The following is a 27,015-nucleotide window of genomic DNA, read 5'->3' as shown; positions in this document are numbered from 1 at the left end:
ATTTCTAGAACTCTTAAAAGAAAAGTATGTCATTTTAGTACTCAAATTCACAGATTGTGACAGGTTGGTAGGAACATACATGTTATATTTGGCTGTACCTGTTTTCCTTTACCAAATGTATATTCCTTGGGCAGCTCAGTCCAAGAATAGCAGATGATCACTTGCATCCCACTTGGAAGTCACATGGTTGATACAGGCTTTCTCAAATGCTTGTTTAATTGTGTATTTGATATAGTGTGCTTGAAATGGATGGTCTCTTTGCAAGTTCAATGCTTCTCTGCCCTTGATATGAGAGAGAATGTACTAGCCAAGGTCAAGTGCAGAATAAGCTTATTTATGCCTGCCACATAATTTCTCAAGTTCTGGATAACTGGAGCAGCTCTGCCCTACTGTGCTTTAGCAGGAATTAGACTTACAGAGGTTTCAGTGCTTTCTTAGTTGTGTGAACAATCTAAGCTCATTATATTGCTATTATTATTCTTGTCCTGTTGTTGTTTGGGGTTGTTTGTATTATTAACTGGGGAGCAAGGCTAGGAGTAGAGCTATCTTCTTTAAAGTGTTACCAAGAACTGGAAGATTCATGAACTACTTCTTTTGCAGCCCAGTTCCTGTTGGTCCAGACCAGATCTTGCTGAGAGGTGCACAACTGAGAAACACTCAGTGGGTCTTGGGTATTGTTGTGTATACAGGACATGATACAAAACTCATGCAGGTAAAGGTTTTAAGGGGATTAAGGGTATGTTTTGATAGAAGTTGGTCTTATTTCCTGTATTTTCATTGTCATTGACTTGATTTGATGAAATAGTTTGACTCATTATAGTTAAGGCTTGGAGGTCTCGAGGAATAGAAGGGTCCATTGTGCTCCAATTTGCATGTGCACATGTGCGAATACACAATGAAGTGAAAGCAGTTCAATATGTTAGGAGAGCTAACTTTCATCTTAACTTATCTGGTAGCTGGATGGCATTTAAAACTGAGGCTTAACAGCTGAGGACATAACGTAATTATCTTCATGATTATTACTAAGACAGCAGTCCTGTATTTCCTTAATGTCACGGAGTGCCTGGTGAGACGGGCAACATGTGTATGTTGATCACTGCTGCTAAGCATCAATGGGATGGACAGCAGGTGCTCTAAAGGACTCTGAAAGTAAAGACTGGGTTTGCTTCTGGGTTTTTCTCTTGTAAAAGCCATTGCCAGGTTCTTTCTCTTTTTTTTTTTTTTTTTTTTTTTCCCCTGCCGCTGTTTAGAATTCAACCAAAGCACCTCTGAAGAGATCAAATGTGGAGAAAGTGACCAACATGCAGATCCTGGTTTTGTTCTGTATTCTCCTGGTAATGGCCCTTGTGAGTTCTGTAGGTGCCTTATTATGGAACAGAACACACGGCGAAGTTGTCTGGTACCTTGGCTCCAACAGTGAGTATGCAGGCACTGGGCCAGTGATGTATCAGACTGCAGGGACAGCCAGGCTCTTACCTTCACTGAATTAATGCATAAAATAAGAAATAAATTTAAAAACCACAAAAAAAGCCCCAAACCCCCTGTATCTTGCTAGTTTTTTCATGACCTAATATATTGTTTTTGAGAATAGGCTGACATAAGTGAGCTTCCCAGTGAGGCTTCTAAAGGTTAGGTAAATATCACTGGGCTAGCACTGGGCTAGCAGGGAGCAGGGGTAGAAACAAGAGGGGCAAGAGTTACTCTTGGATATCTGGTGTTCCCTTCTATCATCTCTGTAGAGATACCATACACGTATTTTTTCTCATATACTGCAGCCTTGTGTGTGTCTGACAGTATTTGACTACAGGATGGGGAATATCAGTCTGATGCCTACTTCAGCTTTATGCTTATATACAGATGCAACTGTACTTCTTTGAGTTAGAAATGCTGATCTGCTCTTTTAGAGAAAATTGAAATGGTGGATGTCACAAATTCTTATTTATTGGGTAAAGTTTCTGTCTTTACCTTCTGTTAACTTGTTGTGAGAAAACTGATCTTTTAGCATCATTATATGAAGGGTTTTATTTGATTTTTTCTTAGTCCTCAAATTTATTAGCTCATTATCAAAGATGGACATGAGCAATGAAGTACTCCCCAGCAGACTTTTAATGAGGTTACATTAGCTGTAAAATGTGATGTTAAAAGCATTTTGAGATGCAGATCTTAAAGCAGTTATCAGAAACTGCAAATGCCTTGTCTGTTGATGATGCAAAACAGATGGCAAGTGTATCTTCTGCAGTTTAAGAATTGTAGTTATGGTAGTAATGAAAAAAACCCCATAGGAATAGCATGGAAATGCCCCATATTTGACTCTGGGTTTTGTTAGTAGTAATGTCTTCTTGTAGCAGTGTCAGCACTTTTCAGAACTTCTTGCCTGCTCTCCCCTTGTTTTTTAATGAGTAAGTTTAAATTTGTGCCTTCTAATGACAGAAGTAGTACTGGAAAAGATGAATGGAATGAAGTCTTGAACTTGCAGTACAAAACAGGTTCTACTTGCAGTAGACTAAGATGACATGATAGTCTGTGTAGATGCCTTTTTGTAATTTGAATGCACAATTTCTATGCCTTCTGTAACTGCCACACACAGAAAAGACACTTTTTCAGGTTTGGCAGGTAGATGCTAAATTTTGGTTAAATGTCTCATCTCTGTAAAAATTGTATTGGAAAATGTTCCAATACCAAGCATGCTTCTGTTTTCTGTAAACTTATCAAAGTTATGGAATTAGTGTGTACTTAGACTTTGAGGTGCCTTTGTCCAAACTCTGATCTTTATTAGGCTTCAGTGATTTTCTCTGGATTCTGTCTCCTCCTAGTTTGCTCCCCTGACTTCTAATTAACTTATGATGCTGAAAACCCTTAGTTGTGGACTCTGACCCTGTTGTGCTGGATGTTCTGTGTGCTGACTGAAGTGCCTCTCTAAGTTCCTAGGGAAGTGGAGAGCATACAAATGTGGAGACACTGATTGTAAAAAGAGGCTGTGGGCAGCACTGTGACCAGGAGCCTTCCTCCCGTGTCTCTGCTGAGACTTGTACCTTCCTGCTGGCTGTCTATAAATGTTTCCCCTTCGGACCAGTTGTGGTGGTAGACTTATTTGGGCAAGTTGCCCAGTGTTGTCACCATTAGTAACAGCTTCTTTGATTAAGCAGGGTGCCTTAGTTCATATACTAGACAAGTGTTTAACAGTCAACTTGTTCTTGTTGATTTCTTTTGTAAGGGTAAATTCTCAATTCTGACCATTATGTCAGATTTTAGAACTAATTTCAGTGTTTATTTTTTGTTTCCTACTCCACTGAAGCAAGTAGGCACTCTCTGAAAGGTGCTTATATTACTAGTGACATTGGGGGCTCTTAATTGGGCAGTTGACACACTAGATAAATGTCTAATTTTGGTTATAGTGGGGAATATTGTACTTTTCACCATCTGTCCAGCAAAAATTGTTCAGAAAGTGTTCTGTTCTTTTACATATAGCCTCACTAACCTTGTCCTTCTTCACCTGGTATGGTGTGGGTGTTTTATCTGTCTTCTGTTGAAATCAATATTAAAATGGCCCTTACACTAGACATCAACACAGTATTTATTATTTAAATATAAAAGCTTATTATTTTGGCTTTGTTAAATCTGATTAGGTGAACTGCATAAAGATGATAGCCCCTATACCACTCAGACTTGTCTGCTAATGTCCTGTGTCTTTTGATCCACAGAAATGCTGTCTGTCAACTTTGGATACAATCTGCTGACGTTTATAATCTTGTACAACAACCTTATTCCAATCAGCCTTCTGGTGACATTGGAAGTTGTCAAGTTTACTCAGGCTCTTTTTATAAATTGGGTAAGTAGCAAGAGTGAATGTATCTCAGTTCTGGATGTTGACATTTAAAATAAAAACCCACTTAACATCTTAGTGAGATTTTCTAATTACTTTCTGATGCAACTTCTGGGAAAGGCAGGGGGAAACTCAGGTTTTATTCTATATCAGTTCTGTGTTTCACAGGAAATTAAAAGATCTAGTTACAGGAAGGTGCTCTGTGCAAATCATGACTTGTATTTTAGGCTTTTAGGATGAGAAGGCAGTCTCAGCTCTTGGTTGAAGGAGGTCTCTCTCTCAGCTGACTCACGTTCAGCAATTATCTTTTGAAAACTCTTCGGTATCTTATAGCTTCTCTGAGACACAGCAGAGGGCAAGACTAGACTTGGTTGTAGGCGTGGGGGGTTTTTTTGTTGTTTGTTTTGGGGGGGTTGCTTGTTGGTTTTTTTCTGTTTTGTTTTTACATCTTGAGGCTGGCCTTAAGGTCACCTCTGGAATGGACCATAACGTTTTCGTAAGGAGATAAGTTGATGTTGCCTCACAACCAAACAGTGATCCCTCTGTTCAGGGAAGCTTTGACTTCAAAAATGTCTTTCTCAAGTTGTGGGCTAGAAATACTCTAGTGGTGGCTCTTAAGCTGGACAAAACCAAGAGAGATTCCTTTTGTTGGTATGCATTAATCCTTGGACTTTGAGTAATGTAGTAGGTTACTGTAAAACATGTGTAAGCAAAGTTTAATATGTCTGTTCATTGAGCTGCTTGTAATGTAGTAGATATGCATATCTGAGAAGTTCTTAGGTTTGTGTAACAGCTGTTTCTTTGTAGTAAAAGAAGTTTATTTCATGGATCCACTAAAATTGTCTCATAGATGTGACTAGAGCAACTGATTGTTGTTACTGACTACTTTATGATGAGCATGGCTAATGCATGAACTTCTTTCTACTGTACTGAGTTTGTTTTTTTCTGTTGCACCTTTAGTTTATTAGCTACCTATAGTTGAATCTGTCTTTTCTCATGTCCTTGTAGGATGGAGGTATACTTTGGAAAGGAGGCACTATATTCATCCTGGGATGATGTTTGTCTCAAGCATTCAGAATGCCTGCTCATAGCATTAAGACAAGCCAAGTTGGAGCTGACTAAAAGAAGAACAGAGACTTTAGTGTTTAATTTGCATAACATAAGTCTAATTTTGCTCTCATTTCAGGACATAGATATGTATTACCCTGAAACAGATACACCTGCAATGGCCAGAACCTCAAACCTTAATGAGGAACTTGGGCAGGTAAGATAACATTTTCTGAAGTGTCATGATTGTGATATACTCTCTCAAGAGCAAAGGCATAAGAGCAACATGTACAAGACTGTACAAGATGTACAAATCAGCTTTATTTTCTTGCTCTGTGGCTCGAGTTAATGGGACATTTTTATTTTCTCTAGTCTGAGTCTTAAAAGTGAAATAATGAGATATCACAGGATTAAATGTAATGTCAAATAGGCAGTTTTATTTTTGGGAATTGAAACTATTTCTTATGTGCACTCTAAACTTTATTCTCAAAGGTCTTGGAGAGATGCTCTGTGATTTTGGCTGTCTATACCAGAACAGAACATACAGGGCTAGACTTACTAGTTTTTGATGTTTCTGACTGGAGATGCAAGTAAAAGAAATGCAGTTGTATTCCTAATTTAGATATTGTGATCCTTCAAGCATTTCTATTTTCCTTCAGATAAGGATAGGTGCATATTAACTTCTAGTTGTTGTAGCAGCTTTGTTTATTCTGGAAATAACATTTCTTCAAACCAGAAAGGCTTCCCAGAACAAGCTTACTGGATAATATAACTCTGCTGTTGGAATTTTGTAATACACTTGAGAAATGGTAGCTTTTTCCTTGACCACCAAGGTTATATGTCTGTGTGGAGGGACAGAATGTAAGAAAATACAGACAGTGCAGAAGGTAGTCTCACACCTGAGGAGTTGCAGCTGTTCTAATCACCAAAGATTAAGAGCAGGCCTGCCCTTAATAGGCCACAGCTGTGTCCAATAAGGAGACGAGTGCTACAAAAGAGTGGGTTAGCTGGGCGAGGAGAGAGCTGGAGTTTGTTGGCTGTGCTGTGAGGAAGGAGGAGTCAGTGCTGTGAGGAAGGAGGAGTCAGTGCTGTGAGGAGCTACCCATGAGAAATCACTGAGAAGGTATGGGAGCTTCACAATAAGATGGCAATAGGTTTGTAACTGAACTATGTGAACTTCATAATAGGCATGAATTTAGTATTGGAGGTAACGTTATGTATTTAAACATGCATATTTTATTGAAGGATAATAATATCCTGCTCAGTAGGGGGGTAGTCAATATTGTTCCTGCTTAATCTGATAATTTTTCTTATGAATGCTGAAATTTGATTTCTGTTTAAATCACTTTGATGTGAAGTTATCAACTTCCAAATTACGGTATTATTTTTGCCTGAAGTAAAGGATGTGTGGCATAATATATGTTGGTGGCCCGCATGTTATTTTCAGGAATGGCTTATTAGTGATTCTGTGTTACTAGATTGAATTTTTTGATTCTTTAATTGAATTACATGTTCACAGATCCCCTTGATATTTTTGTTTTATGGTGAAATTATTAATGACTTAAAATTCCTCAGAAGTGTAGGTACCCACTTTGACTTCTGACTTGCAAAGGCTCCATTTCCGATGCTGTATTCAGTAGCAGTACAGTGCACATCTAAAGGATCACATTACAAGTAGTGTAGTGCAGTGTCTTAAGCTGAATGGCAATTGTTGAGGAACAGCTTCTTCTAACTATAGTCAAATTATTTTTGTCTTTGAGTTGTCTAACTCGTTCATGTATCATCATCCCTTCCTGGTTGAAAGTCTTACCTGTTGCAGAGGTACAACTGTGGTATTATTAACTTGCAATTAGTTTTGGTCTGTTATGGCCCTTTGAAGGTGGGAATTTTGAATCTGCTAATGCTCCAAGAAGTTACTTTGATGGGGTTGCCTCCAAGTTTTACCTTAAAATCACTGTTTCTGTTAAGGGATTATTACTTTAGGCAGTGCTAACTGTCGCTGTATTTTGTGTACTTCAGGACTGCTCATGAGTGGACATGAAATAAAACATTTTTTGTTTCCCTGCATAGTACCAGTTGGACTTACTCTAGCATATTCTGTGCTTAAAGGTAGGGGAAAAAAAATCCCCAAACATTCCTGGTGATCTTTGAAACACAGACTGCCTTCAGTGTGTAAAATTCTAGTGAGCCTTCAACAATCCAAGGAGTCTTTGTTTTCATTTCTAATCACTCTTTGAGATTAGTACAGTTGAAAGATTTGGTGAATGTCCAAGTAGTGCAACCAAGTACATCTGTAGTGATCACACTAGAGCCTTGGTAGTTGATACTTACTATTTGAGCCTTTCCACGTTTAGACATAAAGAATTAATGCAATTAAATAATTTGCCTGATTTTTGTTCTGTAGATCTGGTAGACAAATCAAGCTGTAATAAGCCTGCGTTGGCCAATATTGTGACCTTTGAGCAATATGACTCTGAGTATCTTCCTGTTTTCTGCTTTGAGTTTTATTACTATGCAAGTTGAAAATCAGACTTGTTTTTTCCCTTCCAGGTTAAATACCTGTTTTCTGATAAAACAGGTACTCTAACATGCAATATCATGAACTTTAAGAAATGCAGTATTGCTGGAGTGACATATGGGTAGGTATGACTTTTAAAAAAACTCTGTAGCTTAATGTGTGCATATTACTGGTACAAAATTTTATATTGAAAAAGGATTAGAACATTCTGTTCTTCAGTTTTTATTCTAGCATATTTTGTTGTCTTAATTAGTGGTTTTCATTTTCCTGTCCTGCAGCACAAATTATGAAAGTCAAACCTGGGGAGTACTTCACATGAAGGAAAGAAACTTGCTTCCTAACTTACCTGATCATGATTTAAACAAAACCAGAAGTGCTAAATAAGCTCTGGCCTTTCAAGAGGGAAGAAGTTGCAGTCCAAGGGTAGCAATTATCAGTCATATTTCTGTGACTTGAGAAGAACCAGAATTTTGTTAGAGCAGTGTAGTTGTAGTTATAGAGCTTAATATTCCTTGAACAAGAGGGATGGATACCTGCTTACTGGTTTTATTCTGTTCTGTCAAAAGGATCCCTTTGAGTCATCTACATCTTTGTATTTGCTTCATGTTAAATGGGTAGTCTTAAGATCTCAAGTTAACCTTTGAATTTCATGTTAGCTAAATTAGATATCTCAAAGGCAGAAAATTTGATTCAAATGTATGAGCAGCTGAACCCATGGTTCCAGCATATGTTTTTGTGGGATGACTCATTGATCTTCGCCTTCTACCTATTTTTTTTTGTTACTAAAGTGGAATAAATGTTCTTTTTTCCTTTTTCTACTCCTCAGTCACTTTCCTGAGTTGGAAAGAGAACGTTCATCAGAAGACTTCAGGTAAATACATTCCAAGATGTTTATGTTCTGTATAACAGAGTGGGTACAATCTATATAAAGACAGCTTTCCAATTTGGGACTGGAAGAAGCCCAAGGGAGGAATGCATTTGAGTAAAATGGTCTTCCAGTGGGAGAGATGCAGAGCTGGTGGGTGGTGATGGATCTACTCTTCTGCATAGAGATTTCATATGTGAGGGGGGTTAGGAATAGGCAGTGGCTGGGATGCTAATGCAGTGCTTATTTATAATTGCAGACAGTCAAGTTAAAAGCTAAAATTAACCTACTTTGCAGGAACCTTACCCCTAGCTTGCGACTGAATGTTGCTCTTTATCATCACTGAGTTCAGGCCTGAAGAGAATGAGAAAAGGGACTTCTTTATTAAAATGCTGTGTTTTAATAATTGATCATGTCCAGAGAATGCTTCTTGTTTTTATTGGGAACATTAAGGAATAGAGGTGATGGGTCTGTCGCATTCCACAGAAACTAGTGAAGACCCAGAGGTGTTACATGGTATCAGTGAAACACATTTTGATTATTGGGAAGGAAGGGAAGAGCCAGGGAGAACTGACATGGATTTGAATGGCAAATACAGGGAAGAAGTGAATTTCCACCCAAGAAACAAGCCATCACTGAATGCTGTTAGAAAAGTACTGGGTGATGAGCTAAGCTTGGCTTCTCCACTGGTCCAGCTCATTTCTATGATCATGTTTTAGGAAGGTGATAAAATGATGTTTCTTCTGCTAAGAGGCAATTTCTATGGATCCCTCTTTTCTTCCAATATATTGCTATTTTCTTCATTGCTGTCTTTTCTTTCTTTGTACCTTTCTTTTCTATTCAGTTCTGTTCAAGTTTTTCCTAGGTAGTTACTTGGAGACTTAAAATCCTCCAGGAGTCAGCTTGAAGCAGAATGCTCTGACTAGGCAGGGAACTTAGGGATATTGAACGTCGATCTATTTTATGAGCAAGCCGCCCTGAAATCCATTTATCTTAAATATGCTTAAAAACTGCTGTTGCTACATCTGTCCCAGGAACTGCATTGACACTTGAATCTTCTGAAATACGCTGTCAGCCGTAACCATTTTGGGTTTTTTGCTGGTGTTAATTTTCAGCACTTGCTGCATTACTCATATGATCTTTTCACAATGCTTTCAAGGACACTGGAGTCTTACTTTGCTTTTTAAATTTGTTTCCCAAGAAACTAGATGAAGCACTAAGATTGGCAATGTTGCCACTTGTTTGAATATGCTTGTTTTGCTCTGCAGCCAGCTACCTCCTTCCACCAGTGAATCGTGTGAATTTGATGACCCAAGACTGCTGCAAAACATTGAAAATCATCATGTAAGTCTGCTCTTTGAATATCACGCCTCTCAAATGCCCTATTCTGGGCTTGTCTGGAATTGAATGCTGAACAAATCTATTTGTGTGATTAAGTCTGCTCTGTGAGCGTGTCATGCAAGCACAGAGGGGGTAAATTGGAATCAAAATAGCTCCCTCCAACGCCTTTCTGCCCACTTGTCTTACAATTGAATTAAAGAAGCAATGGCATTGATGCAGATTCTAGCTACCTCCAAGGCAGCTTTGTATATTCTGTTGTATATGGAAGGTAATGCTTTGTAACAAGTTATGATAGAAATTTAAGTTCTTTAAAAGAAACTACTTGGGGTGTTGAAATATTTATACCATTTTTAACTGTAATCTGTAGCATTTCAAGGTGGTTCTGGAGTGAGCCTTAAGTATTGCAAGGGTTTGGAATTCTAGTTGTGTAAAGGATGTAAGAGATGGGAGTTAATTGCAAATTCAAGTTTGGCATGAGCACTAATGAGTGGTAGTCTTAGCCTAGCTGTTGAATCCTAAAGGGACCTATTCTTTACAGTGTCAGTTCATTGTTTATTTGGAAGTCATGTGGGTATGAAGTGTCTCACTGGACACCAGACAATTAATTCACCTGCCAAAAAGCATGACCCTTCTTCTCTGCAGGCTGTCTCACAGTATGGGGTCTGAGCATTGGCAAGCACAAAGTCAGCTGATTGCTTTCCTTAGTGTAACTTATGCAACTGGTTTAGTTTAGTATGAGCATCTAAAATGTACTTGCAATATACAGTTTGTGTGCAGGAAGGCTTTGCTTTCTGTTCTGCTGTGCAGTACTTAAGAACTGCAGCATGGTATGAGTGCTATAAGGGAGTAATTACTTGGTGTGGCACTATGTATTCTGCAAGGTGATGGAGCCTAAAGGTGGCTCCTGTGCTCTAACCTCCAGCAAGGTGACCCACTCACGACAGTGCCCTGGTTTTCTATGTGGTTTTTGTACTCATGTACTCTGGAAAGATTTCCCACTGGACATGACTTGCAGCCAAGATTTGTGCATGTCCTGTTCCTTTGTGTCCTGTTTGTTTATGGCTACAGTTACGGCTTATGCACTTGCTGACTCCAGGTATTCATTCTAGTTTAGGTGTAGACTGCAGGTAAAATGTCTTTGAGCTCTTTCTGGCTGCTGTTGCTTTAGGTATGCCTAGAGAAAAATGCTTTGGTGTATTTCAATAGACTCAGCAGAAGAGATGTATCTCAAATGAGCTGCGAGATGGAACTTCTTACCTAGCCTTGAGATGGCCTCTTATTTTAGGGCTACCTAATTATTTGGTCTTCTCTGGGTGGTTTCTTCTTTGGGCGATAAAACAAATATACACTGTTGTAGCAGGCAAATAAGGGATTTTGGTAGATTCCCTAAGTGTCATTTAGTCTAGACAGCTCAGCCATCTTCTATGCTGAACCCTTTTCCAGTTTCCTTTTTGCTGGTTACTTAAAAAGGCAAATATTGATGTCATTGTGCAGCTGGCTGTTGGACTGAGCACATTGTGTGAACTCAGCCCTCAGACAATGAGTGGGGAAATTACTGGCCAAAGATACTTTTCAGAGCCTGACTGTACTGGAGGAATGGGTGCCACCCTCTGGCAAGTGGTGGTTTAGCATAAGACATGAGAATGCAAGGACTACTTATGACAGTTTGCTGAGCATGTTTGGGTGTATTTTTCAGGCTGTGGGTGAGAGGAGGGGCTGAATTCCAGGATAGTGGTAGAGAGAAGGGTATTTCTGGCTTTTTTTGCATTAGGTCAGCTACTGAGGTGCATAAACTGCTTCTTTCTATCTGAAAATCTGTATAATCTTCATTTTTACAGCTGATAGATAGCTGCAGATGCTATTTGCAGGTGTCTGTCAATTTCTACTCGTTTAGTGAACTGTGGTGAAAAACTGAAGTGTTCTAGCATGAGCTACCTAGTGAAGTTAGATGGTGCTGTCCTCGGGCAATTCCCTCTGAACATTTGCCCTTCTGCAGCTGAAGGTGTAAGTGTGATCTCTTACACGCTCTCATTAAGTGTTCATTGCTCTCCTCTTGAAGATTTTAATCTTTTTTTTTTCAATTCAGTCACAAGTGTTAGTTTAGAACTGTCACAGTGCCAAGTTATTTTCTTTCCAGGTTGAAAATAAAAAATTATGCACTTGTACTCATGAGACTGTCTTCCATCTGCTAGGAAGATTTCTAGCATCCTGCATCACCTCTAAATTTTATAGCTCTTCTGGGCCTCTGGTGTGTAAGGGCTGACTGATAGTCCACTTTTGAGCAGTTAAAGAATTATTGCCGTGTAGGAATTGTTCCAGGGAAAAATAACTTGTCTTGAAAACCTGTGGAGGTTTCTTTTGGCTGCTTTGCCAAGATGTGGGAGAAAGTACCAAGCTCTGTCTGCCTGTGCTTTTTATTGGCTTCTGTTGGATGAACTGTACAGCTGTACCAAGTGTATGATGCTGTCTTGTTTCTATAGAGAAAATGGCTTCAGCTCTTAGTCTAATAAGAGTCTTTGCTAAGACTGGAAGGAATGTTTGGTGAATATGCTAGATGGTGTTCATCTTGGTGCTTGCTAGTTGCATATGTCCTGTGAATGAGCTCAGCACAGAGATGCAAGCCTGTTTCATGTGGGGTTATGTTTTACACTAGTGATAGGAGAGCAGGGAAGGAGGTCAAGAAGGAACTAACAGACTTGATTCTCATCCTAGACTCCTGTATCTCCCAGGATTCTCTCTGAACTTCATCTGTGAATTTTAATTTGCATATGAACTTTCTTCTGTGGCCCCCAATTTATGTCTTGGCCAAGAAGCAGCAAACATGGTGTAGCTGCAGATGCCTGAATTGGCTCAGTGAGTACATGTGATGAGTACTTCAGCAGCTGGCCAGGCAGAGCAGACAGCTGTTGTGCTCACATTGAGCCTTTACCACACTGAAAGTGTTTGTTTAGACCTCACCAACACATCTATTTATTCTTGTGGTGTGTGGGAACTGAGGCTATTATCCCATCTAGCTTTGTCAAAATGACAGCTATCATCAGCTGATTCTTAATTCCATAGGAAAGCAGAACCAGAAAAACATATCAGGGCTAACTGGGATGAAAAACTGAGATTTGAAATACAGTAGGGGGAAAAAACATATTCAGGTGATGAAAGCCTATGGGAGGCTTTAGTTCAGATTGCTGGAAAACTGTCCAAACACATCATTTTATAGCTCACAATTAAATTGTTAGAGCTTGGTGAGATATATTTTTCTCTAATCTGCTTTTGTTCTTATTGTGCGTGGGACTTCAGTACTTTTGTTCAAGTACAAGGCAGTGTCTTTAATTATAGGTCATATCTCATTGGTTTTGGGCAAGATACACTTGAATTTCATTCTCTTGATTATTCAAAAGCTGGTTAATGTCTTCTCTCAGTCTGTGCCTGAAGTATCTTGGTCTCCTCCAGTCCTGCCACTTCACTGTTCTGGGGGTGCTCAGCATGGCTGGATCCTCACACTGTTCTCCAGATACTTGAGTGAACTAAATGGTAGGAAGTTCATATATTTTTAAAATGTTGAGAATTACCATGTAATGTTCAGTGGTAATTGAATGCATAAGCATTTTCAGTTTTCCTTCGCAGAATGTGCCACTTAGATGCAAAGTAGTAAGTTCAGATTGTTAGACTGTGCTTTAGCATCCAACTGGCCATTTCTACATCATTTGCTCAAAAAACTGTCAGTCTTGCTCACCTGGAAGTACTTTGAATGAGGGCACTAATCTGATACTGCTACACCTAAAGGAAAAATGAAGGGTATCTTTAACTTCACATGCAAATTCCTTGTGATTTTGAGACTGTGAACAGTTGAGAAAAATAGTGTCTTCAGAGTGAAGAGTCAAGATAAATGTAACATGTGCAGATAGGAAGCTCTGCACAGGGCAGTTCCCCAGAAGACTGAGGCTTGTGTCAGTGTTTTGTTCTTCTAAATATAGGAACCATGAAAGGATGAAAACTTGCTTTCTGCCCGGTGGTTTGCTTGATAATGGATAGTGCTGTGCCTACTAGATAGCTGAGCTTTGCTTTCCTTGAGGATAGTGCTTTGTAGATGGGAATCCAGAATCTGCTTCCAGAAGTAGAACACTGCAATGTGTATGTGGTTCTCAGCTGGTAGGGACAGCAAACAAAATAATTCATCCAGTGGAGTGTATTTCTTGTACAGATGTTTGTAGACTAGTTTCTTAATGGATTTTTGAGTGAGACAAAAAGGGAAGAAGCAGTGGCTTTCACCCAGAGTTGTTGGCACACTAGAAGAAAAATGAGGGAAGAAGGCATTTAAAATGAGAACTACCTGTGGACTGATGAATAAGAGATTAAAATATGCAAATTTTGTTCCAACTACAGATAGAGAGCTAAAAAGGGAGGGAGGAAGAAATAAGGCTGACCTTAACACATGAACAGGCAAGAAATGTCTCTCAGAGATCATCAGTAAGAATACTGTCAAAGACTTGATAGAAGAAAATAAGTAATAAAGCAGAATTGGTTAAGCTGTGGGACTGCTGTCCTGTGCTGGGATTCAGCTCAGCATCTTGAAAGGGATGTGTTGCCACAGAAGCCATTAACAGATTTTCTGTTCACAGGTCCAAAGCAGGTATTTGAATGCTCTACCCTGATTCATGTCTGTGCAACAAATATTGTCAGTGCTGGAACAATACAGAAAGGAAACAAATGACAGCTGTGTGGAGGAGCTGTTGTGATAAGCTGGGCCTCTGGTGATCTGTTGAAACAGAATTGGAAGATTGCCCTGTAATACATTGTGGGCTGTGCAAATACCAAGACAGCAGCAAATTATGTTGTTGGCTTGAAAACATAAATACATACTTAGGAAGGATTAAAATCCATGTCACTACTGAAGACAGGTTGTTTCCAGCTGATAGAACGCATACTATGAAAGCTTGTTAAGGGGCTAGGTGATAAAAGTGTAAGACAGACATCAAAGGTCTGCAGCAACAGATGCTGAAATGAGAATCTGGCAGGCTGTGCCTTTTGACACAGAGATAAAACTTTCATTACTTTGACTGCAAATGATGGAACAGCAATTACCTCTTGACTGTAATTTGCTGTGGACTTTTTCAGATAGTAGTGTGTAAATATGTTTGTTTTCCTGAGCACAGCCTCTGCACCCCAGCATGTTGAAAGCAACAGCTCTTGTTTATTCAGTGGTATGTGACCATACAAGTCGGAAGTTTCAATCTGCGAAGGTAAAGGTCCTGTGTGAAACAGTTACTTTGAAAATATTCATGGCAAAGTACATGAAGTACTTTGAATATAGGGCTAAGAGTATAGAGCTTGGATTTTCAGTGTTTTTATTACATTACTTTCTGATATGCTTACTTTGTTTACACACATTGCCATAGTGTTTGCCAGCTGCCATGGTTTTGTGGCTTTTATAGTAGTTTACTTTCTACTAATTAAACCTTCATATTGCCAATGCATATGCTGTGCTAATGAAAGATGTGGAACCTAGATGATTTTTTTATATGCAAAAATTCTTTGTGAGTTTGCAAAATCAAGTAGGGCATTCTGCAAAGGTAGAACTACTAAGTTCATGTCTGAGTCACTGAGCAAATGGCCGCTGTGCTCTTCCTGACTGCTGTGAGACTATAAATCCTGTGCCAGAGGCAGGGATGGAAAGGAGGGAAGAATGGGATGAGGGACTTAATTTCACATCATTAAAGGTTGCAGTTGCCACAGTTGGCTGATCAGAGGCCTGTGATTTAAGTGCTAACTTTGCTGAGTTGCAGACCTGGTGTCTGTTTAAGCACTTTGAAACAGTGCTTTATGTTGCATGTTCTCTTGATGCTGAATGTGTAGGGACCATAGGTTAATTTTATGCTTGGCTAGCTGCTGTATTCCTTTGGGAGGACATGTGACTTTGCCTTCTACTGGCTGTTCAGCTGCTCTTAGCTCTGGATGTTCATCACTAAGGGTGCAGTTGCAGCAAGTTTAATTCTGGTGTGGTTGCTGTCAATCTGTTGGAAGCTGCCAGTAGTAATATTTCCTGTTGCTAGATTATAATCATCTTGTGACAGGTGGCTTTCCCTATATGAAGCTTGGGGTGCTAAAGAAGTAATGCTTTTATGGGTGGGGGGTGAGGGAATGCTCAGCCTTCTTGGCTCTCTGCAACTTGAATGAGGTCTTTATCAATAGCTCTCTAGTGCATCAATGCTGGCCCTGACCTGTGCTGTCTTGGTCTTCTGAGGTCAAAACAACTGCTATAAACAGAGAACATGATATGTTTTGGGTTTTTTTTGTCTGTGGTACCTAAGAGATAACTCAGTTTAGTGAGCAGGTTCCTCAGTCTGTGTGCAGTGCTAAACCTCACTCTCCTGGTGTCCTGTCTAGCCCACTGCCGTGCACATACAGGAGTTCCTCACACTGCTGGCCGTGTGTCATACTGTTGTTCCTGAGAGACAAGGAAATACAATAATCTACCAGGCCTCCTCTCCAGGTTGGTTGTTGCTTTCTTTTTTGGGAGGGAGGGGGGAATGAGTTGAAGGAGTGAAAGTAGATGGAAGGAAGGTCCATAAAACTCTAGGTCATTTTAAAGGTCATTGATTCTGAAAGCAGAATGTCCCACATGGTGCTAGCAATAGATCTGGCATCTTCTGTAATCAGTACACACTGGTTTTGAATGCTTCCTACAAAACCACAGAGTCCATGATGTTTCTTTAGAGATAGGTTGAGCTTAGGGTCCCTTCCATGCTCATGAGACTGTGTATTCTTTCTGCAGGGCTGAAAGTAAAAGATGTGAGTGTGTAGGAAGAAATGATTTGTTTCTGCATGAGCAGTTACTTTTTTGGCCTGACTACAAACTGTCTTTCTTGATCTACTATCTGCTTAGAGTAAGATAGGAAGCTATCAAGTGCTGATACATGACACAATACAACCAAAACTTTCAGAGTCTTGGCATTACTCAGGCCTGCCCTTCAACCATATTTTTATTCCTTTCAGTTAGCGCAGACAGAGCTAGGTGGGGCCAGATTGGGGTATGTTGCTCTCCCTTGAATTTATCTCTGTTAGTGAAGATCTTTCAGAATTGCTGTAGTTGATGAAGCAACCTCATTTCTTATTTATGTCTTAATAGGGTGTCTGAAAAGTAGGATAAAGAGCTCATATAAGGAAGTTCTGTTCAACGTGAGGAGACTAAGGGAGCTGTAGAGACATGAGGATTGCTTGAATTAGGCACTAAATCCACCTATATAATGGTTGTGCTTAATGATGCTTACTCCTTAAGGAGGCTCTGTAATTATCTACAGGAGGCACAGGTGTTGGCTCTGATTGCAGCTCTGTTATTTGAGCTCTTAATAACACTGCTCAGTTGAATCTCTGGAAAACAGTGCTGTATTTCTATAGTACCTGAACTTAGTGCCTTCCCAGCAGAAAATGGATCAAACACATACTGTAGGAATTGAAAATAACAGAGCTTTGATCTTGCTTTCAGAACAGCTATTTCACCTATTTTGTGTGGAAAAGTATGACACCTCCACAAGAATAGAGCTCAATGCTTCAGTAGTTACAGGATGTCTTACACAGATTAAGTACTAGGTTTGTGTAGTTGATATTGTATGGCCTTTGTAGGACTCAAGTGTTGAATTTTTTTGTGGAGGGCTGTGCAGAACTACTCTTAACATCCCTATGGATGAGAGTACATAGGAAAAGGGATTCTGTTTTGGCAATCTGCCATATTGAAATACGGGTTTTGGAGGCCTCTTTAATATACCAGGTTAAGTTGAAGCTTTTCTTGTTTTGTTTTGGCAGATGAAGGAGCGTTAGTGAAAGGAGCAAAAAAGCTCGGTTATGTCTTCACAGGACGGACTCCCCACTCTGTTATCATCGATGCGGTAAGTGATGGATGTGCTTGGCACAGGCTGCCAAGCTCTTGCAGAGCATACAGGTGTCCTCTCTGGTCCCTGTGAAGGCCCTTTTTGAGGGCCTTTAGGATCCTACATGCCAAGGGCTTATGTATACTGAGAAAAATTGTCTTAATCTATTTGAAAATGCAAAGTCCATTGCTCCTCTATGTGGCATGGGAGATAGGAAGTTGCAGCCTTACATGGGAAATGACAGCAGCTGTGCCTGAAAAATATTTCCTTTGTCCAGGAAGCACAGATGGGAATGCTTACATTAGAAGGAAATTAATGTGTCTGGGACGTTTTCTGACTGTTATGTTTAATGCTGTTCTTCTAAATGTTTCATTTTTTTCTTCTGAGTAAGATCTGCAATAGAAAATGTAGCTGTGTACACGGGGATCTGTAGTTGGCACATGGGCAGCCTCATGGGACCACATTCACACTCAAGTTGCAGTCTAAGCTAAAGTGGCTCCAGATTTACACAGATGCAGCTAGTAGGGTGATTATTAATAATAATGCATCTTTTTTGTCCTTCCCCTCAGGTATGTTCCCTTTCAAATTTCTTGGTACACTGCCAAGCTAAGGACTTGAAAATATCTTCTAGGACTTGTCACAAACTTTTTATAAATTCTCAAACTGCTCCTTAGTTGAAGGATGAATAGTGTCATCTAGAGCCACCTAAATGATTCTTTCCTCTGCAGGAACAGCCAGGCCTGTCTGGCCTAGTTGTATACTCATAATGTCAATCTGAGGCCATTGTTAATCTATAGCCAGGCTATTGATAATCTATAATCTATAATAAAAGCTGTCATTCTCAGAGATTCCTGTCTCTCCTGATTGCCTGCATTAGTGGCAGCATGTAGAAAGTGGTTTGGAGCTGCTTTTTAATCTTGGGGATGTTGCTGAGTTGATATGTGCCTTGGACAAGTCTATACTGCAATTAGATTTTACTGCTGCACTTTATTTAACTGCATGCTACAAATGCCACCAGAGTTCTATGACTCTGACTCCTACTGCTCCATCTGTGCACTATACAATAGGGATGACCCATGTTTTAAAATACTGCTCCTGCTCAGCCCCAGCAGAGAGTTGCTGGTGATAACAGCAATTTCTCCTCAGCTAATCTGTTTTTGGCTGCGAAAAATCTAACTCATATTTTTGTGGATTAAAATAAAAGAAATACTAATGGAGGTCAGTCAAAAGTTATTGTAATACTAAACCTGGAGGGCATGCTTATTTTAACTTGGAAAAGTTAAAATAATACAGCCTGTCATATGTCTCTTAATGGATGGCTGTTGAGAACTAAATATGCAGCTTAGCTTTCAGAGCATGCCTAATCAAAAAGGAAATTAACTCCTTGTAATGGTGTAGCAGTAGTGAATGAAGGATGCCACAATACAGGATGTTCAATTAAGTTCAATAAATAGGGCTCTGCAACCTTTAACCAGTGGAGGGAGCCATTGCCACATTTATTTACACTGCGTGACAGAGGCACCTGAGCTCAGCTCGGGTGTTTGCACGTGTAAGAATATATTGTAGATTGTACTTAGAATAGTACACTCTTTCTTTTGTTTTCTTTTGTAGCTGGGGAAAGAGAAAACCTTTGAAATTCTTAATGTGCTGGAGTTTTCCAGGTAAGTTTTCCTCTAATATGTGAAATTTAGGGTAATAAGAAAACTCTTATTATGAAAAATGCTATTTAGAATAAAATGTTACAGCTGATACAGCAGAAAAGCAGAACTTCCTTAATTTTTTGTCCACCCTCTTCATCTTATTTCTGATGTACTATGAATGAGTGGCTGTTGGCACCGTATCATTAAACTTTTTCCTGCCATTGCAGCTCTGTTCATTTATTGAGAAGTTCCTGGCCTGGAAGCATCTTACTGTGACTCATAGAAATCCTGATTTGTCCCTTGTCTACTTCAAGAACATACTTTGAGATGGCACTTTTATAGTGCTTCTGCAAATTACTTTTTGAGTAGATGGAAACTGCACCTGGAAGTGCCTCTTCTTAAGAACCATGCCAGCTGTGAAAATATAAACATTGCAAGCACTCCTAATTTGTCAGACTCATTAGGATGGGCATTGCTTGGGTAGCAAGAAGCTTTGTTGAGTCCCCCAAGTGACTGGAAGTAGCAAGGTGCATTCTGTTTGTCAGTTGATAAAGTTATGTCAGTTTGGATGGTGCTAGTCAGTATAATATTTTTTCTGTTGCTGTTGTTTTTTCTCTTGCTGTGAATTAAAATCTTGAACTCTTGTTCTATGCTGTCTTTGAGTTGGCTGGTTGTGCTCTAAAGGACTATGTAAAATAATGGTAGGGATGGTTTGGATAGGGGGCTTTTCTTGTGTCCTGACTTTGAAAATTATTCCTGAGTACTTCCCTCTTTCCAGTCAGAATGTAGCTATTTAAGCTACTTGTGGGAAGTATCTGAAAAGGCACTGGAAGACTCTGAGGGTTTGTGCCAAGTTAACCAGCACCCTGGTGTCTTTAGACAGGAATGTAGCTGCAGCTTGCATGCAGCAGAAAAAAAGCTGTCTCAGTTCTCCTCTGTGTAGCACATTCCCTCCTAACCACTGAGGGAGTTGTGTAATTAGTTTTTGAAAAGCACACAAAAGTTTCCCAGTGTCATTAGGATGTTGCAGAAATTCTGAGCACAGGTAACTGCTGTCCTCCAAACCCCCCTTCAGAAAGCCTCAGAAAAGATTTGTTTTGTCTGATGATATGTGCCAAGAGCTTACTTTAGTACACATGGTTCTTGAGCTCTGAAAGTGACTGCATTTCTCAAAGCAACCTCAAGAGGAAAAGGGAGATGGCTCTACACTCTGTACACATTTGCAAAAACTGAATGAGTAAGGGGGATTCTTCCAGGTTGGTCCTTTTGCTGAGGAAAAGATTTGTATGAAATCACACATTCTTAGGGCTCCCTTGATGAGAGTTGATTTGTTTGCATTTGCCTCTTTGAAGTAGTGGATTTTTTTCAGTGCCTCTTTTGAAGGAGAGATTCATAAATAAACCATCAGAATTTCTTTAAAAAAACTATCCTTGCCTGCCTTCCTTTGTTAAATGTTGGTGTACACTATTCTACTGTCTGCATTTTTTTTAAGACCTATGCCAAACTTGACTGTCCTGTCCTTGTGCAGGGGGCCTGACTTCCTTCTGCTTAGTTCCAATTGTGTGTCTGATTAGACCAATATAAAGAATTAGTAGATGCCAAGAACTGATCTATATAATGATTGTTTTCTATTATGTTTTTACTATCTTTTAAGTTACTAAGTTATTTAACTGCTCTTGTAAGTGGTTGGTTGTTTCAATTTCTGTTATGCCTGTACTCAAGATGTAATCAGCCTTAATGATTCAATTTCTAGAGTCCCCAAAGCAATTTTCCTTGAAAATAAGGAAAAACTGCCACAGAATAATGAGAAAAAATGTGAATCCCCTTCTTTCAAGATAATTTCAATACTATCTTGCTCTTTCTCAAAATCTTGCTCACATATGGGTATAAGTCTGGAGTGCTTGCCAATGGGAGACATAGGGCTGAAGCTGGAAATACGCAATTTAATATATCTCCTTGTGGTCAAGGGTTGTGGGATCTTAAGTTACTGCTGCTATATCCCATTTAATCTCAGATGCACGAAACACATCTGAGAAAATCTGCTGGCTAGAATAGAAATTAGTCTTTACCACTTTAACTAATGAAAGCAAATATTTTTATTTCAATAGCAACAGGAAGAGAATGTCAGTGATTGTTCGAACTCCGGCAGGACAGCTACGTCTCTACTGCAAAGGGGCTGTAAGTAATTATGCTGCCTAATGGAGAACACTGCCAGTTATTGTTTCAACAGCTGTGGCTGATGCTGACATTTCATGTCTCATAATACCTGTTGGCTTTCTGTTTAGGGCCAAGTGATTTAAGAGAGCTGTCATTCCTGCTCTGACTCCTTTTGCAGGCTGGAAGACTGCTAGGCTTTCTACTGCCCATTTGAAATCCTGAAACTCATGGGAGCAGTCCCCTTACTGCAAAGCCAGGGCTTCACCCAGCTGTGCAGCAGAAGTTCAGGAGCTGGAGTAAATGCTGTTGTCTGAATTTATAACACTAAAATTTGTTCTCAAGTGGTTGGCTCTTGATCTGGCTTTCTTGCATCTCTGCACCTGCTGGTATTTGTCATCATGACTTGCACCATGTTGTGCTTCTGTCTTCACTGACAAGAGCAATAACTTAGCACAGTACAAAGGCTCCAAAACTAGCATTGTCCACAGCAAGAGAGTGGTTCTAATTTCAGTGGAAAACTATGGAGCTGGCTTTTTGCAACAGGGAAAAAACTCTGACCTCTGTGAGGATCCTGTTTGCTTGAATTTGTCATGACATATAGGTTAGTGTTCACTGCTCTGTTGCTTCCATTTACCTCCCCTGATTTGATAAAGATGTGCTGGCTTCATTCTTGTGTGGTGGAAGTGAATGAAGCCTACTGCCATTGTGTGGTAGTTCACAGTGCTATGCCTGATGGGACCACACAGACTTGAAACTTGCTTGTTCATGCCATGCCCGAGTTCACACCATTCTTTGGAGCGTGGCACTGAAAGGGATGGAGAACAGGAGAGTTTGTGGTACAAATTCTTGCTGTTTTCCATATGAGCAGACCTAGATGTACTAATGTGCTGCATCTGCCACTCACGTTACTGTAAGTTAACTGAGTATTCTGCATTAACTCTTCCACATTCTGGTAGTCATCCTCTGCTTGTTGCTTCCATGACATTAGGTTTGTATGCCTGTCTCTAATCAGCTCTAGATGTAGGTCTGCTTACTTAGCTTAAGAGCAGATGTCTGAGTAGGGTTTCTATATTACATGTGTTTATAAACTTGTTCTGGTAGTTACAAATAAAATCCAGAGACTCTAGATATGTAGGTGATGCTATATTTTGATTTCAGCTGTTAATGGGGCCTTATCAATTGTCCTTAAATTTACTGATAAAGCAAGCTGCTGCAGGAAGAAGGTTGTTTCTGAGAGAATGTTGTGGAAGAACATGATCAGTGTTTCTGCCTTTTTTTCAAACATCAAAAGGAATCTTTTCTGGAAAGGATTGCAGCAAAGTCTACTGCACAGGACTGTTATATATACACTGAATAAGATCAGATATTTGTGTTGTCTTTGTGAAAGTCAGTATATTGGCTTGGTAATTTATAGAGAAGTGTCCTGTACTGCCCAGTAATGGGAACCTCTTTATGGAAAGAAGGGAGGAGGGCAGAGTGGGCTTCTCTCCCCACTATTTGTAGTGGATGCAGTATCTCTGCCACTGGGCACAATCCAGATGCCTCAAATCGGTCTCTAAACCCTAAATATATTGTAAATTTTGTTTTTGATATTAGCAAGTCTGTTCAGGTTGCTTCTCTTGAGCTTGTAAATACACAAATGGCAACTTCATATGTAGACTTACTCTGTTGTCATGAATTTGGTTTTACTAGGATAATGTAATTTTTGAGAGGCTTTCAAAAGATTCCCAGTATATGGAACAAACACTGTGCCATCTTGAATACTTCGCAACGGAAGGTAAGAGAAACAGCATGCCATGAGAATTCATGAAATTGTTTGCAGCATCTTCTGCATTGTCTAAACTCTGTGGTGTCAACTAAGATGATTGTGAAGATAAAGATGGGGTGTGTTATCAGCAAATTAACAACTGTAGGTTGACTTCAGCTGTAAGGAGGTTTTTGTCCAACTTCTCTATGATTTCAGTAGGGAAGTGGAATTTGGAAGGAAAAGACAGTGTTATGTGTGTCCATGATGAAGGGAAAGGGCATGAGCTGTATTGCCCGGAATAACTCAATTACATTGGAGTTGGAGGTGTTTTTACCAGGGTAGAAGTTGGATACCAGCATCTTTTTATGAAGCAAAGTGATAACCTCAATGTGCTGGGAAGCCTGGTAGACTGAGACATCAAAGATGATTTGAAATGTTCTGTAAGGCCTTTGACTGGTGTAATACCTCTGCTCACTGGGAAGCTGGCTTTGTTCCCTCTTCTGTGATAGCATAGGATACCTGAGTTATAGTAAAACCATGAACCAGTGTATTTCTCCCAAAATCTGAAAATACCAGTCAGCTTTTTAAAAAACCATGTTTTTGCAGACTCCCAAAAATTCCCAGTACTGGAACTTTTTGTATTTTAGGGCACACACTCCTTTTTGATTGATTTGTGACAGAAAAAAAATTGTTACTTCTCTATGTTAATTTTTGCCAGTGGTCTAATAAATTGGTTTTCATACTTCATGGACCCTCTTCACTATATTGTGCATGTGTAACTCCCATTATTTGTGTGAGTTACATTGGTACACTGAAGGAGAACACAGTCTTCTTGCTAAAAGGAAGCACAAACTGTGGAGGATGTTTGACTAAGTAATATCACCAATCACAGCATGTAGCCTGTTCTTTAATAGGATTTAAAAATACATGAAGGGCAAGGTTGCTTTCGTACTTAGCAAAAAGTTTTTGTCCAATGCTCTCTTGATCTGCACCACCATTAGTAGCCAGAATGAAGCAGATTTGTGGTTTACATTTGTGGAAATCCAAGTGCTTAAAAATGTAGAGGGAGATTTTTTAACAATGTGTGTTAGAAGCTTTTGTTGTTCCAACATGAGGGTTAGAATTGAGCATTCATTACATGTGAATGATTTGATGATATTCAATGTAATTTTACTGTGGGTAATGGCTGTCTTCTGTTTGGCAGGTCTGAGGACATTGTGCATTGCTTATGCTGATCTCTCAGAGACGTCTTACAGAGAGTGGTTGAATGTCTACAATGAATCCAGTACGGTTCTGAAAGACAGAACTCAGAAGCTGGAGGAGTGCTATGAGATCATTGAAAAGGTAAAACTTACTTTCTTGATGATCAGATGCAGATTACCTTACATGTGTGTTTTCCAGTGGAATTTGGGCTTTATACAATGAAATAAACTGTTAATTTCATAGATGAGAAACTGGAAAGGTAAGTAGATGGTAACATGTTCAGTCCACAGTTTTAATCTATAAATCTGAGATAAATTTACAGATAAAAAAAATTCTACTTTAAACCCCTTTTCTCACACTTTTTACATCTTCCTGTTTTGTGTAAGGTTGTGGTAACTTGATGAAGGTGATATATGTAGACTGTTGTGTTGCACCAAGTTCCCATGTACTAGGGTACAAAGAGATGTTTTCCTTTTCATGCAGCAGTCAAATTCAAGGTTTTTGAAGGCTGTTGCAGGCACAATGTAGGGCTCACCAAAACCTTATAGGGGTGTGAACTAAAAAAAGGATGAAAACCTGCATTCCATGCAAATTGCAGAACTCCTAATTTTAGAAGGGGAAAGTAGGTATTGGAGAACCCATTTGAAATGCTAATCCTACAGTGAACTAAATGTTAAAATGCCAACGCTAGGGGCCAGTGTTTCTCTGAGCCTTGTTGGTCTTGCTGCTTTCAGAAGTGCTGGTAGTTGCGTTCCTCACCTGCACAGGGTCATGCTCTTCCCTCTTGCCCCAGGTATTTAATTTTATATAGTGGTTTCTTTAAAACATATTTCGAACTTCAATATTTTTTAAAATTAATATTGAAATACTGCTTAGGTTCTGGAGCACTGTTATTTTTTTAAGTTAGTTGGGGCAAATTGTAGAATTATAGAATGGCCTGGTTTGGAGGGAACCATAAAAATCATTGACTTCCAATCCCCCTGCTGTGGCTGTGGACACCTTTCACTAGGCCAGGTTTCTAGAGCTCCATCCAACCTGGCCTTGAATGCTTCCAGGGATAGGGCATCCACAAGGAGGTTGGGACTAGGATAGGAGCTAACTTTCAGGGGGTAAGAAAAAAGCTCCAGGAACTCTTTCAGTAAGAGCTGAAGACTGTGTCTTTGTTGTCCAAGTAATGCCTCAAATGGTCTTTTGTGTTTATTGTGTGTCAGTCACAGTGTGGTTATCTCATCCTTGGTTCTGTATGTTTGGGTAGCTCCTTTTAGCTTTCTGCTTCTTTCACCCTGCTCTCACACTCGTCTGTTTTCACCAAGGTGAAAAATGAACATGGCTTTTGCTGTACTTCAAAATGTGTTTTCAAGCTTTAGGTCATTTTTGGTCATCTACTTTCTGCTTTTTTTACAATTTAGGATCTTGTTTAAGAAAAAAGGAGGAACCCATGAGTGGCTTGTAGAATTGGAGTTAGGAGCTATCCACTGTATGCCTTAGTGTTAATGTTTGTTGGTCATGCCAAGAAGCAGGCCTTAGAGATAAACTGGCATTTGGCTGTAACACAAAATATAATGTATTTCTGCAGACTGGTGTTTTTTCATCTAAGGGCTCAAATGAGACCAAGAGAACTACTTTTTCAGTCTGAGTGCTGAGATTGCTGGATCACAGTAGAGGTGCACGTGTGGAGACAAAATTGAACTAACTTCCTTCTGAAGCCATATGCTGGCTCAGAGGGCTTCAGCAGGTGCAGTGGTAGCTCCCCTGCTCAGGTAGCTCAGCCATGCTGATCCCTGTGCTGTCATGTGTAACTTCTTAACAAGTGATTTTGGGGAAAAAAGATCATCTGCAGTTGTGCACTTGGATTATGTTTGTAACCTTCAAATGTTGCTAGCATTGAGAGAGCTGATGAGTCATTGAGAGGCTTAGTGACTTGCATGAGTCACTGCTGCCACCTTTGCCAACTGAATCTCTCATAGCAAAAAGGAAACTCTGTAAAGGCATGTAACTAATGTCTGCTTACACACTATGTGGAATTCCACTTAGATTCATTCAAGTAGGAGCTGCTTTTAATGCCTTCTCCGTGGAATCATGGAAAGGTTTGGGTTGGAAGAGGCCTTTCAAGATCATATCCTTGTACCCCTGCCTCCCAATCATGGATGGGGATGCCTTTCACTAGATCATGATACTCAAATCTCAATCCAGCCTGGCCTGGACCACTTCCAGGGATGGGTCCACCACTTCTGTGGGCAAACCTGTTCCAGTGTCCCACCACTCCCATCATAAACAAGTCACTTCTTTATGCCTGGACTAAATACACCCTCTGTCAGTTTAAAACCATCACCCCTTGTTCTGCCACTGCTGGCCTTGGTAAACAGTCTTTATTAATTTTTTTTATAAGTCCACTTTTTATATAGAAAGGTCTTTATAGTAAGATCACGCTGAAGCCTCATCATTCCCAGGCTGAACAACAGCAACTTGTACTCCTGTTCCTTTGTCTTCACTTCTGTTGAATAATTTTAGTCCCTACAAAGAATAGAGAATGCTACCTTTTTCTGTGCAATTTCTAAAATGATATGGTATACCTAAATTTATTATCAATTTGTTTTAAGTTGAGCATCTTTGCATATGTAAAGAATAATTAAAATACTTTTAGAGGTAAAATCTGAGTAGGCTGTACCTTTTGACAAGGTTTATTTCTTAGGTATTTTTGCCTGTTCTTTTTTTTTTTTTTTTTTTTACTGTAATGTAGCCAAATCTCCTCAAGCAATTGTTTTAGAATTGCCTAGGAATACAGTTAACTCTGTACTGTTAAATGCACTGT

The 27,015-nt window shown here is 39.6% G+C and overlaps 1 protein-coding gene across 2 annotated transcripts in view; it reads left to right on the top strand.

The window, feature by feature from the left end:
• ATP8A2 (ATPase phospholipid transporting 8A2) overlaps positions 1–27,015 on the top strand; it is a 278,010-nt gene that overhangs the window by 25,098 nt on the left and 225,897 nt on the right. For both annotated transcript variants that reach the window (XM_059465994.1, XM_059465993.1), the window contains 13 exons: positions 601–712; positions 1,251–1,416; positions 3,702–3,829; positions 5,010–5,087; positions 7,421–7,509; positions 8,215–8,259; positions 9,522–9,597; positions 15,976–16,081; positions 17,392–17,474; positions 19,068–19,117; positions 21,205–21,274; positions 22,946–23,030; positions 24,205–24,344. In XM_059465994.1, coding sequence (XP_059321977.1) covers positions 601–712; positions 1,251–1,416; positions 3,702–3,829; positions 5,010–5,087; positions 7,421–7,509; positions 8,215–8,259; positions 9,522–9,597; positions 15,976–16,081; positions 17,392–17,474; positions 19,068–19,117; positions 21,205–21,274; positions 22,946–23,030; positions 24,205–24,344 — 1,228 coding nt within the window. The remainder of the gene's footprint in view (positions 1–600; positions 713–1,250; positions 1,417–3,701; positions 3,830–5,009; positions 5,088–7,420; positions 7,510–8,214; positions 8,260–9,521; positions 9,598–15,975; positions 16,082–17,391; positions 17,475–19,067; positions 19,118–21,204; positions 21,275–22,945; positions 23,031–24,204; positions 24,345–27,015) is intronic.

Source organism: Ammospiza nelsoni, chromosome 2, assembly GCF_027579445.1.
Source record: "Ammospiza nelsoni isolate bAmmNel1 chromosome 2, bAmmNel1.pri, whole genome shotgun sequence".
Lineage (NCBI taxonomy): Eukaryota > Metazoa > Chordata > Aves > Passeriformes > Passerellidae > Ammospiza > Ammospiza nelsoni.
This window is presented reverse-complemented; position numbering and strand designations above follow the sequence as displayed.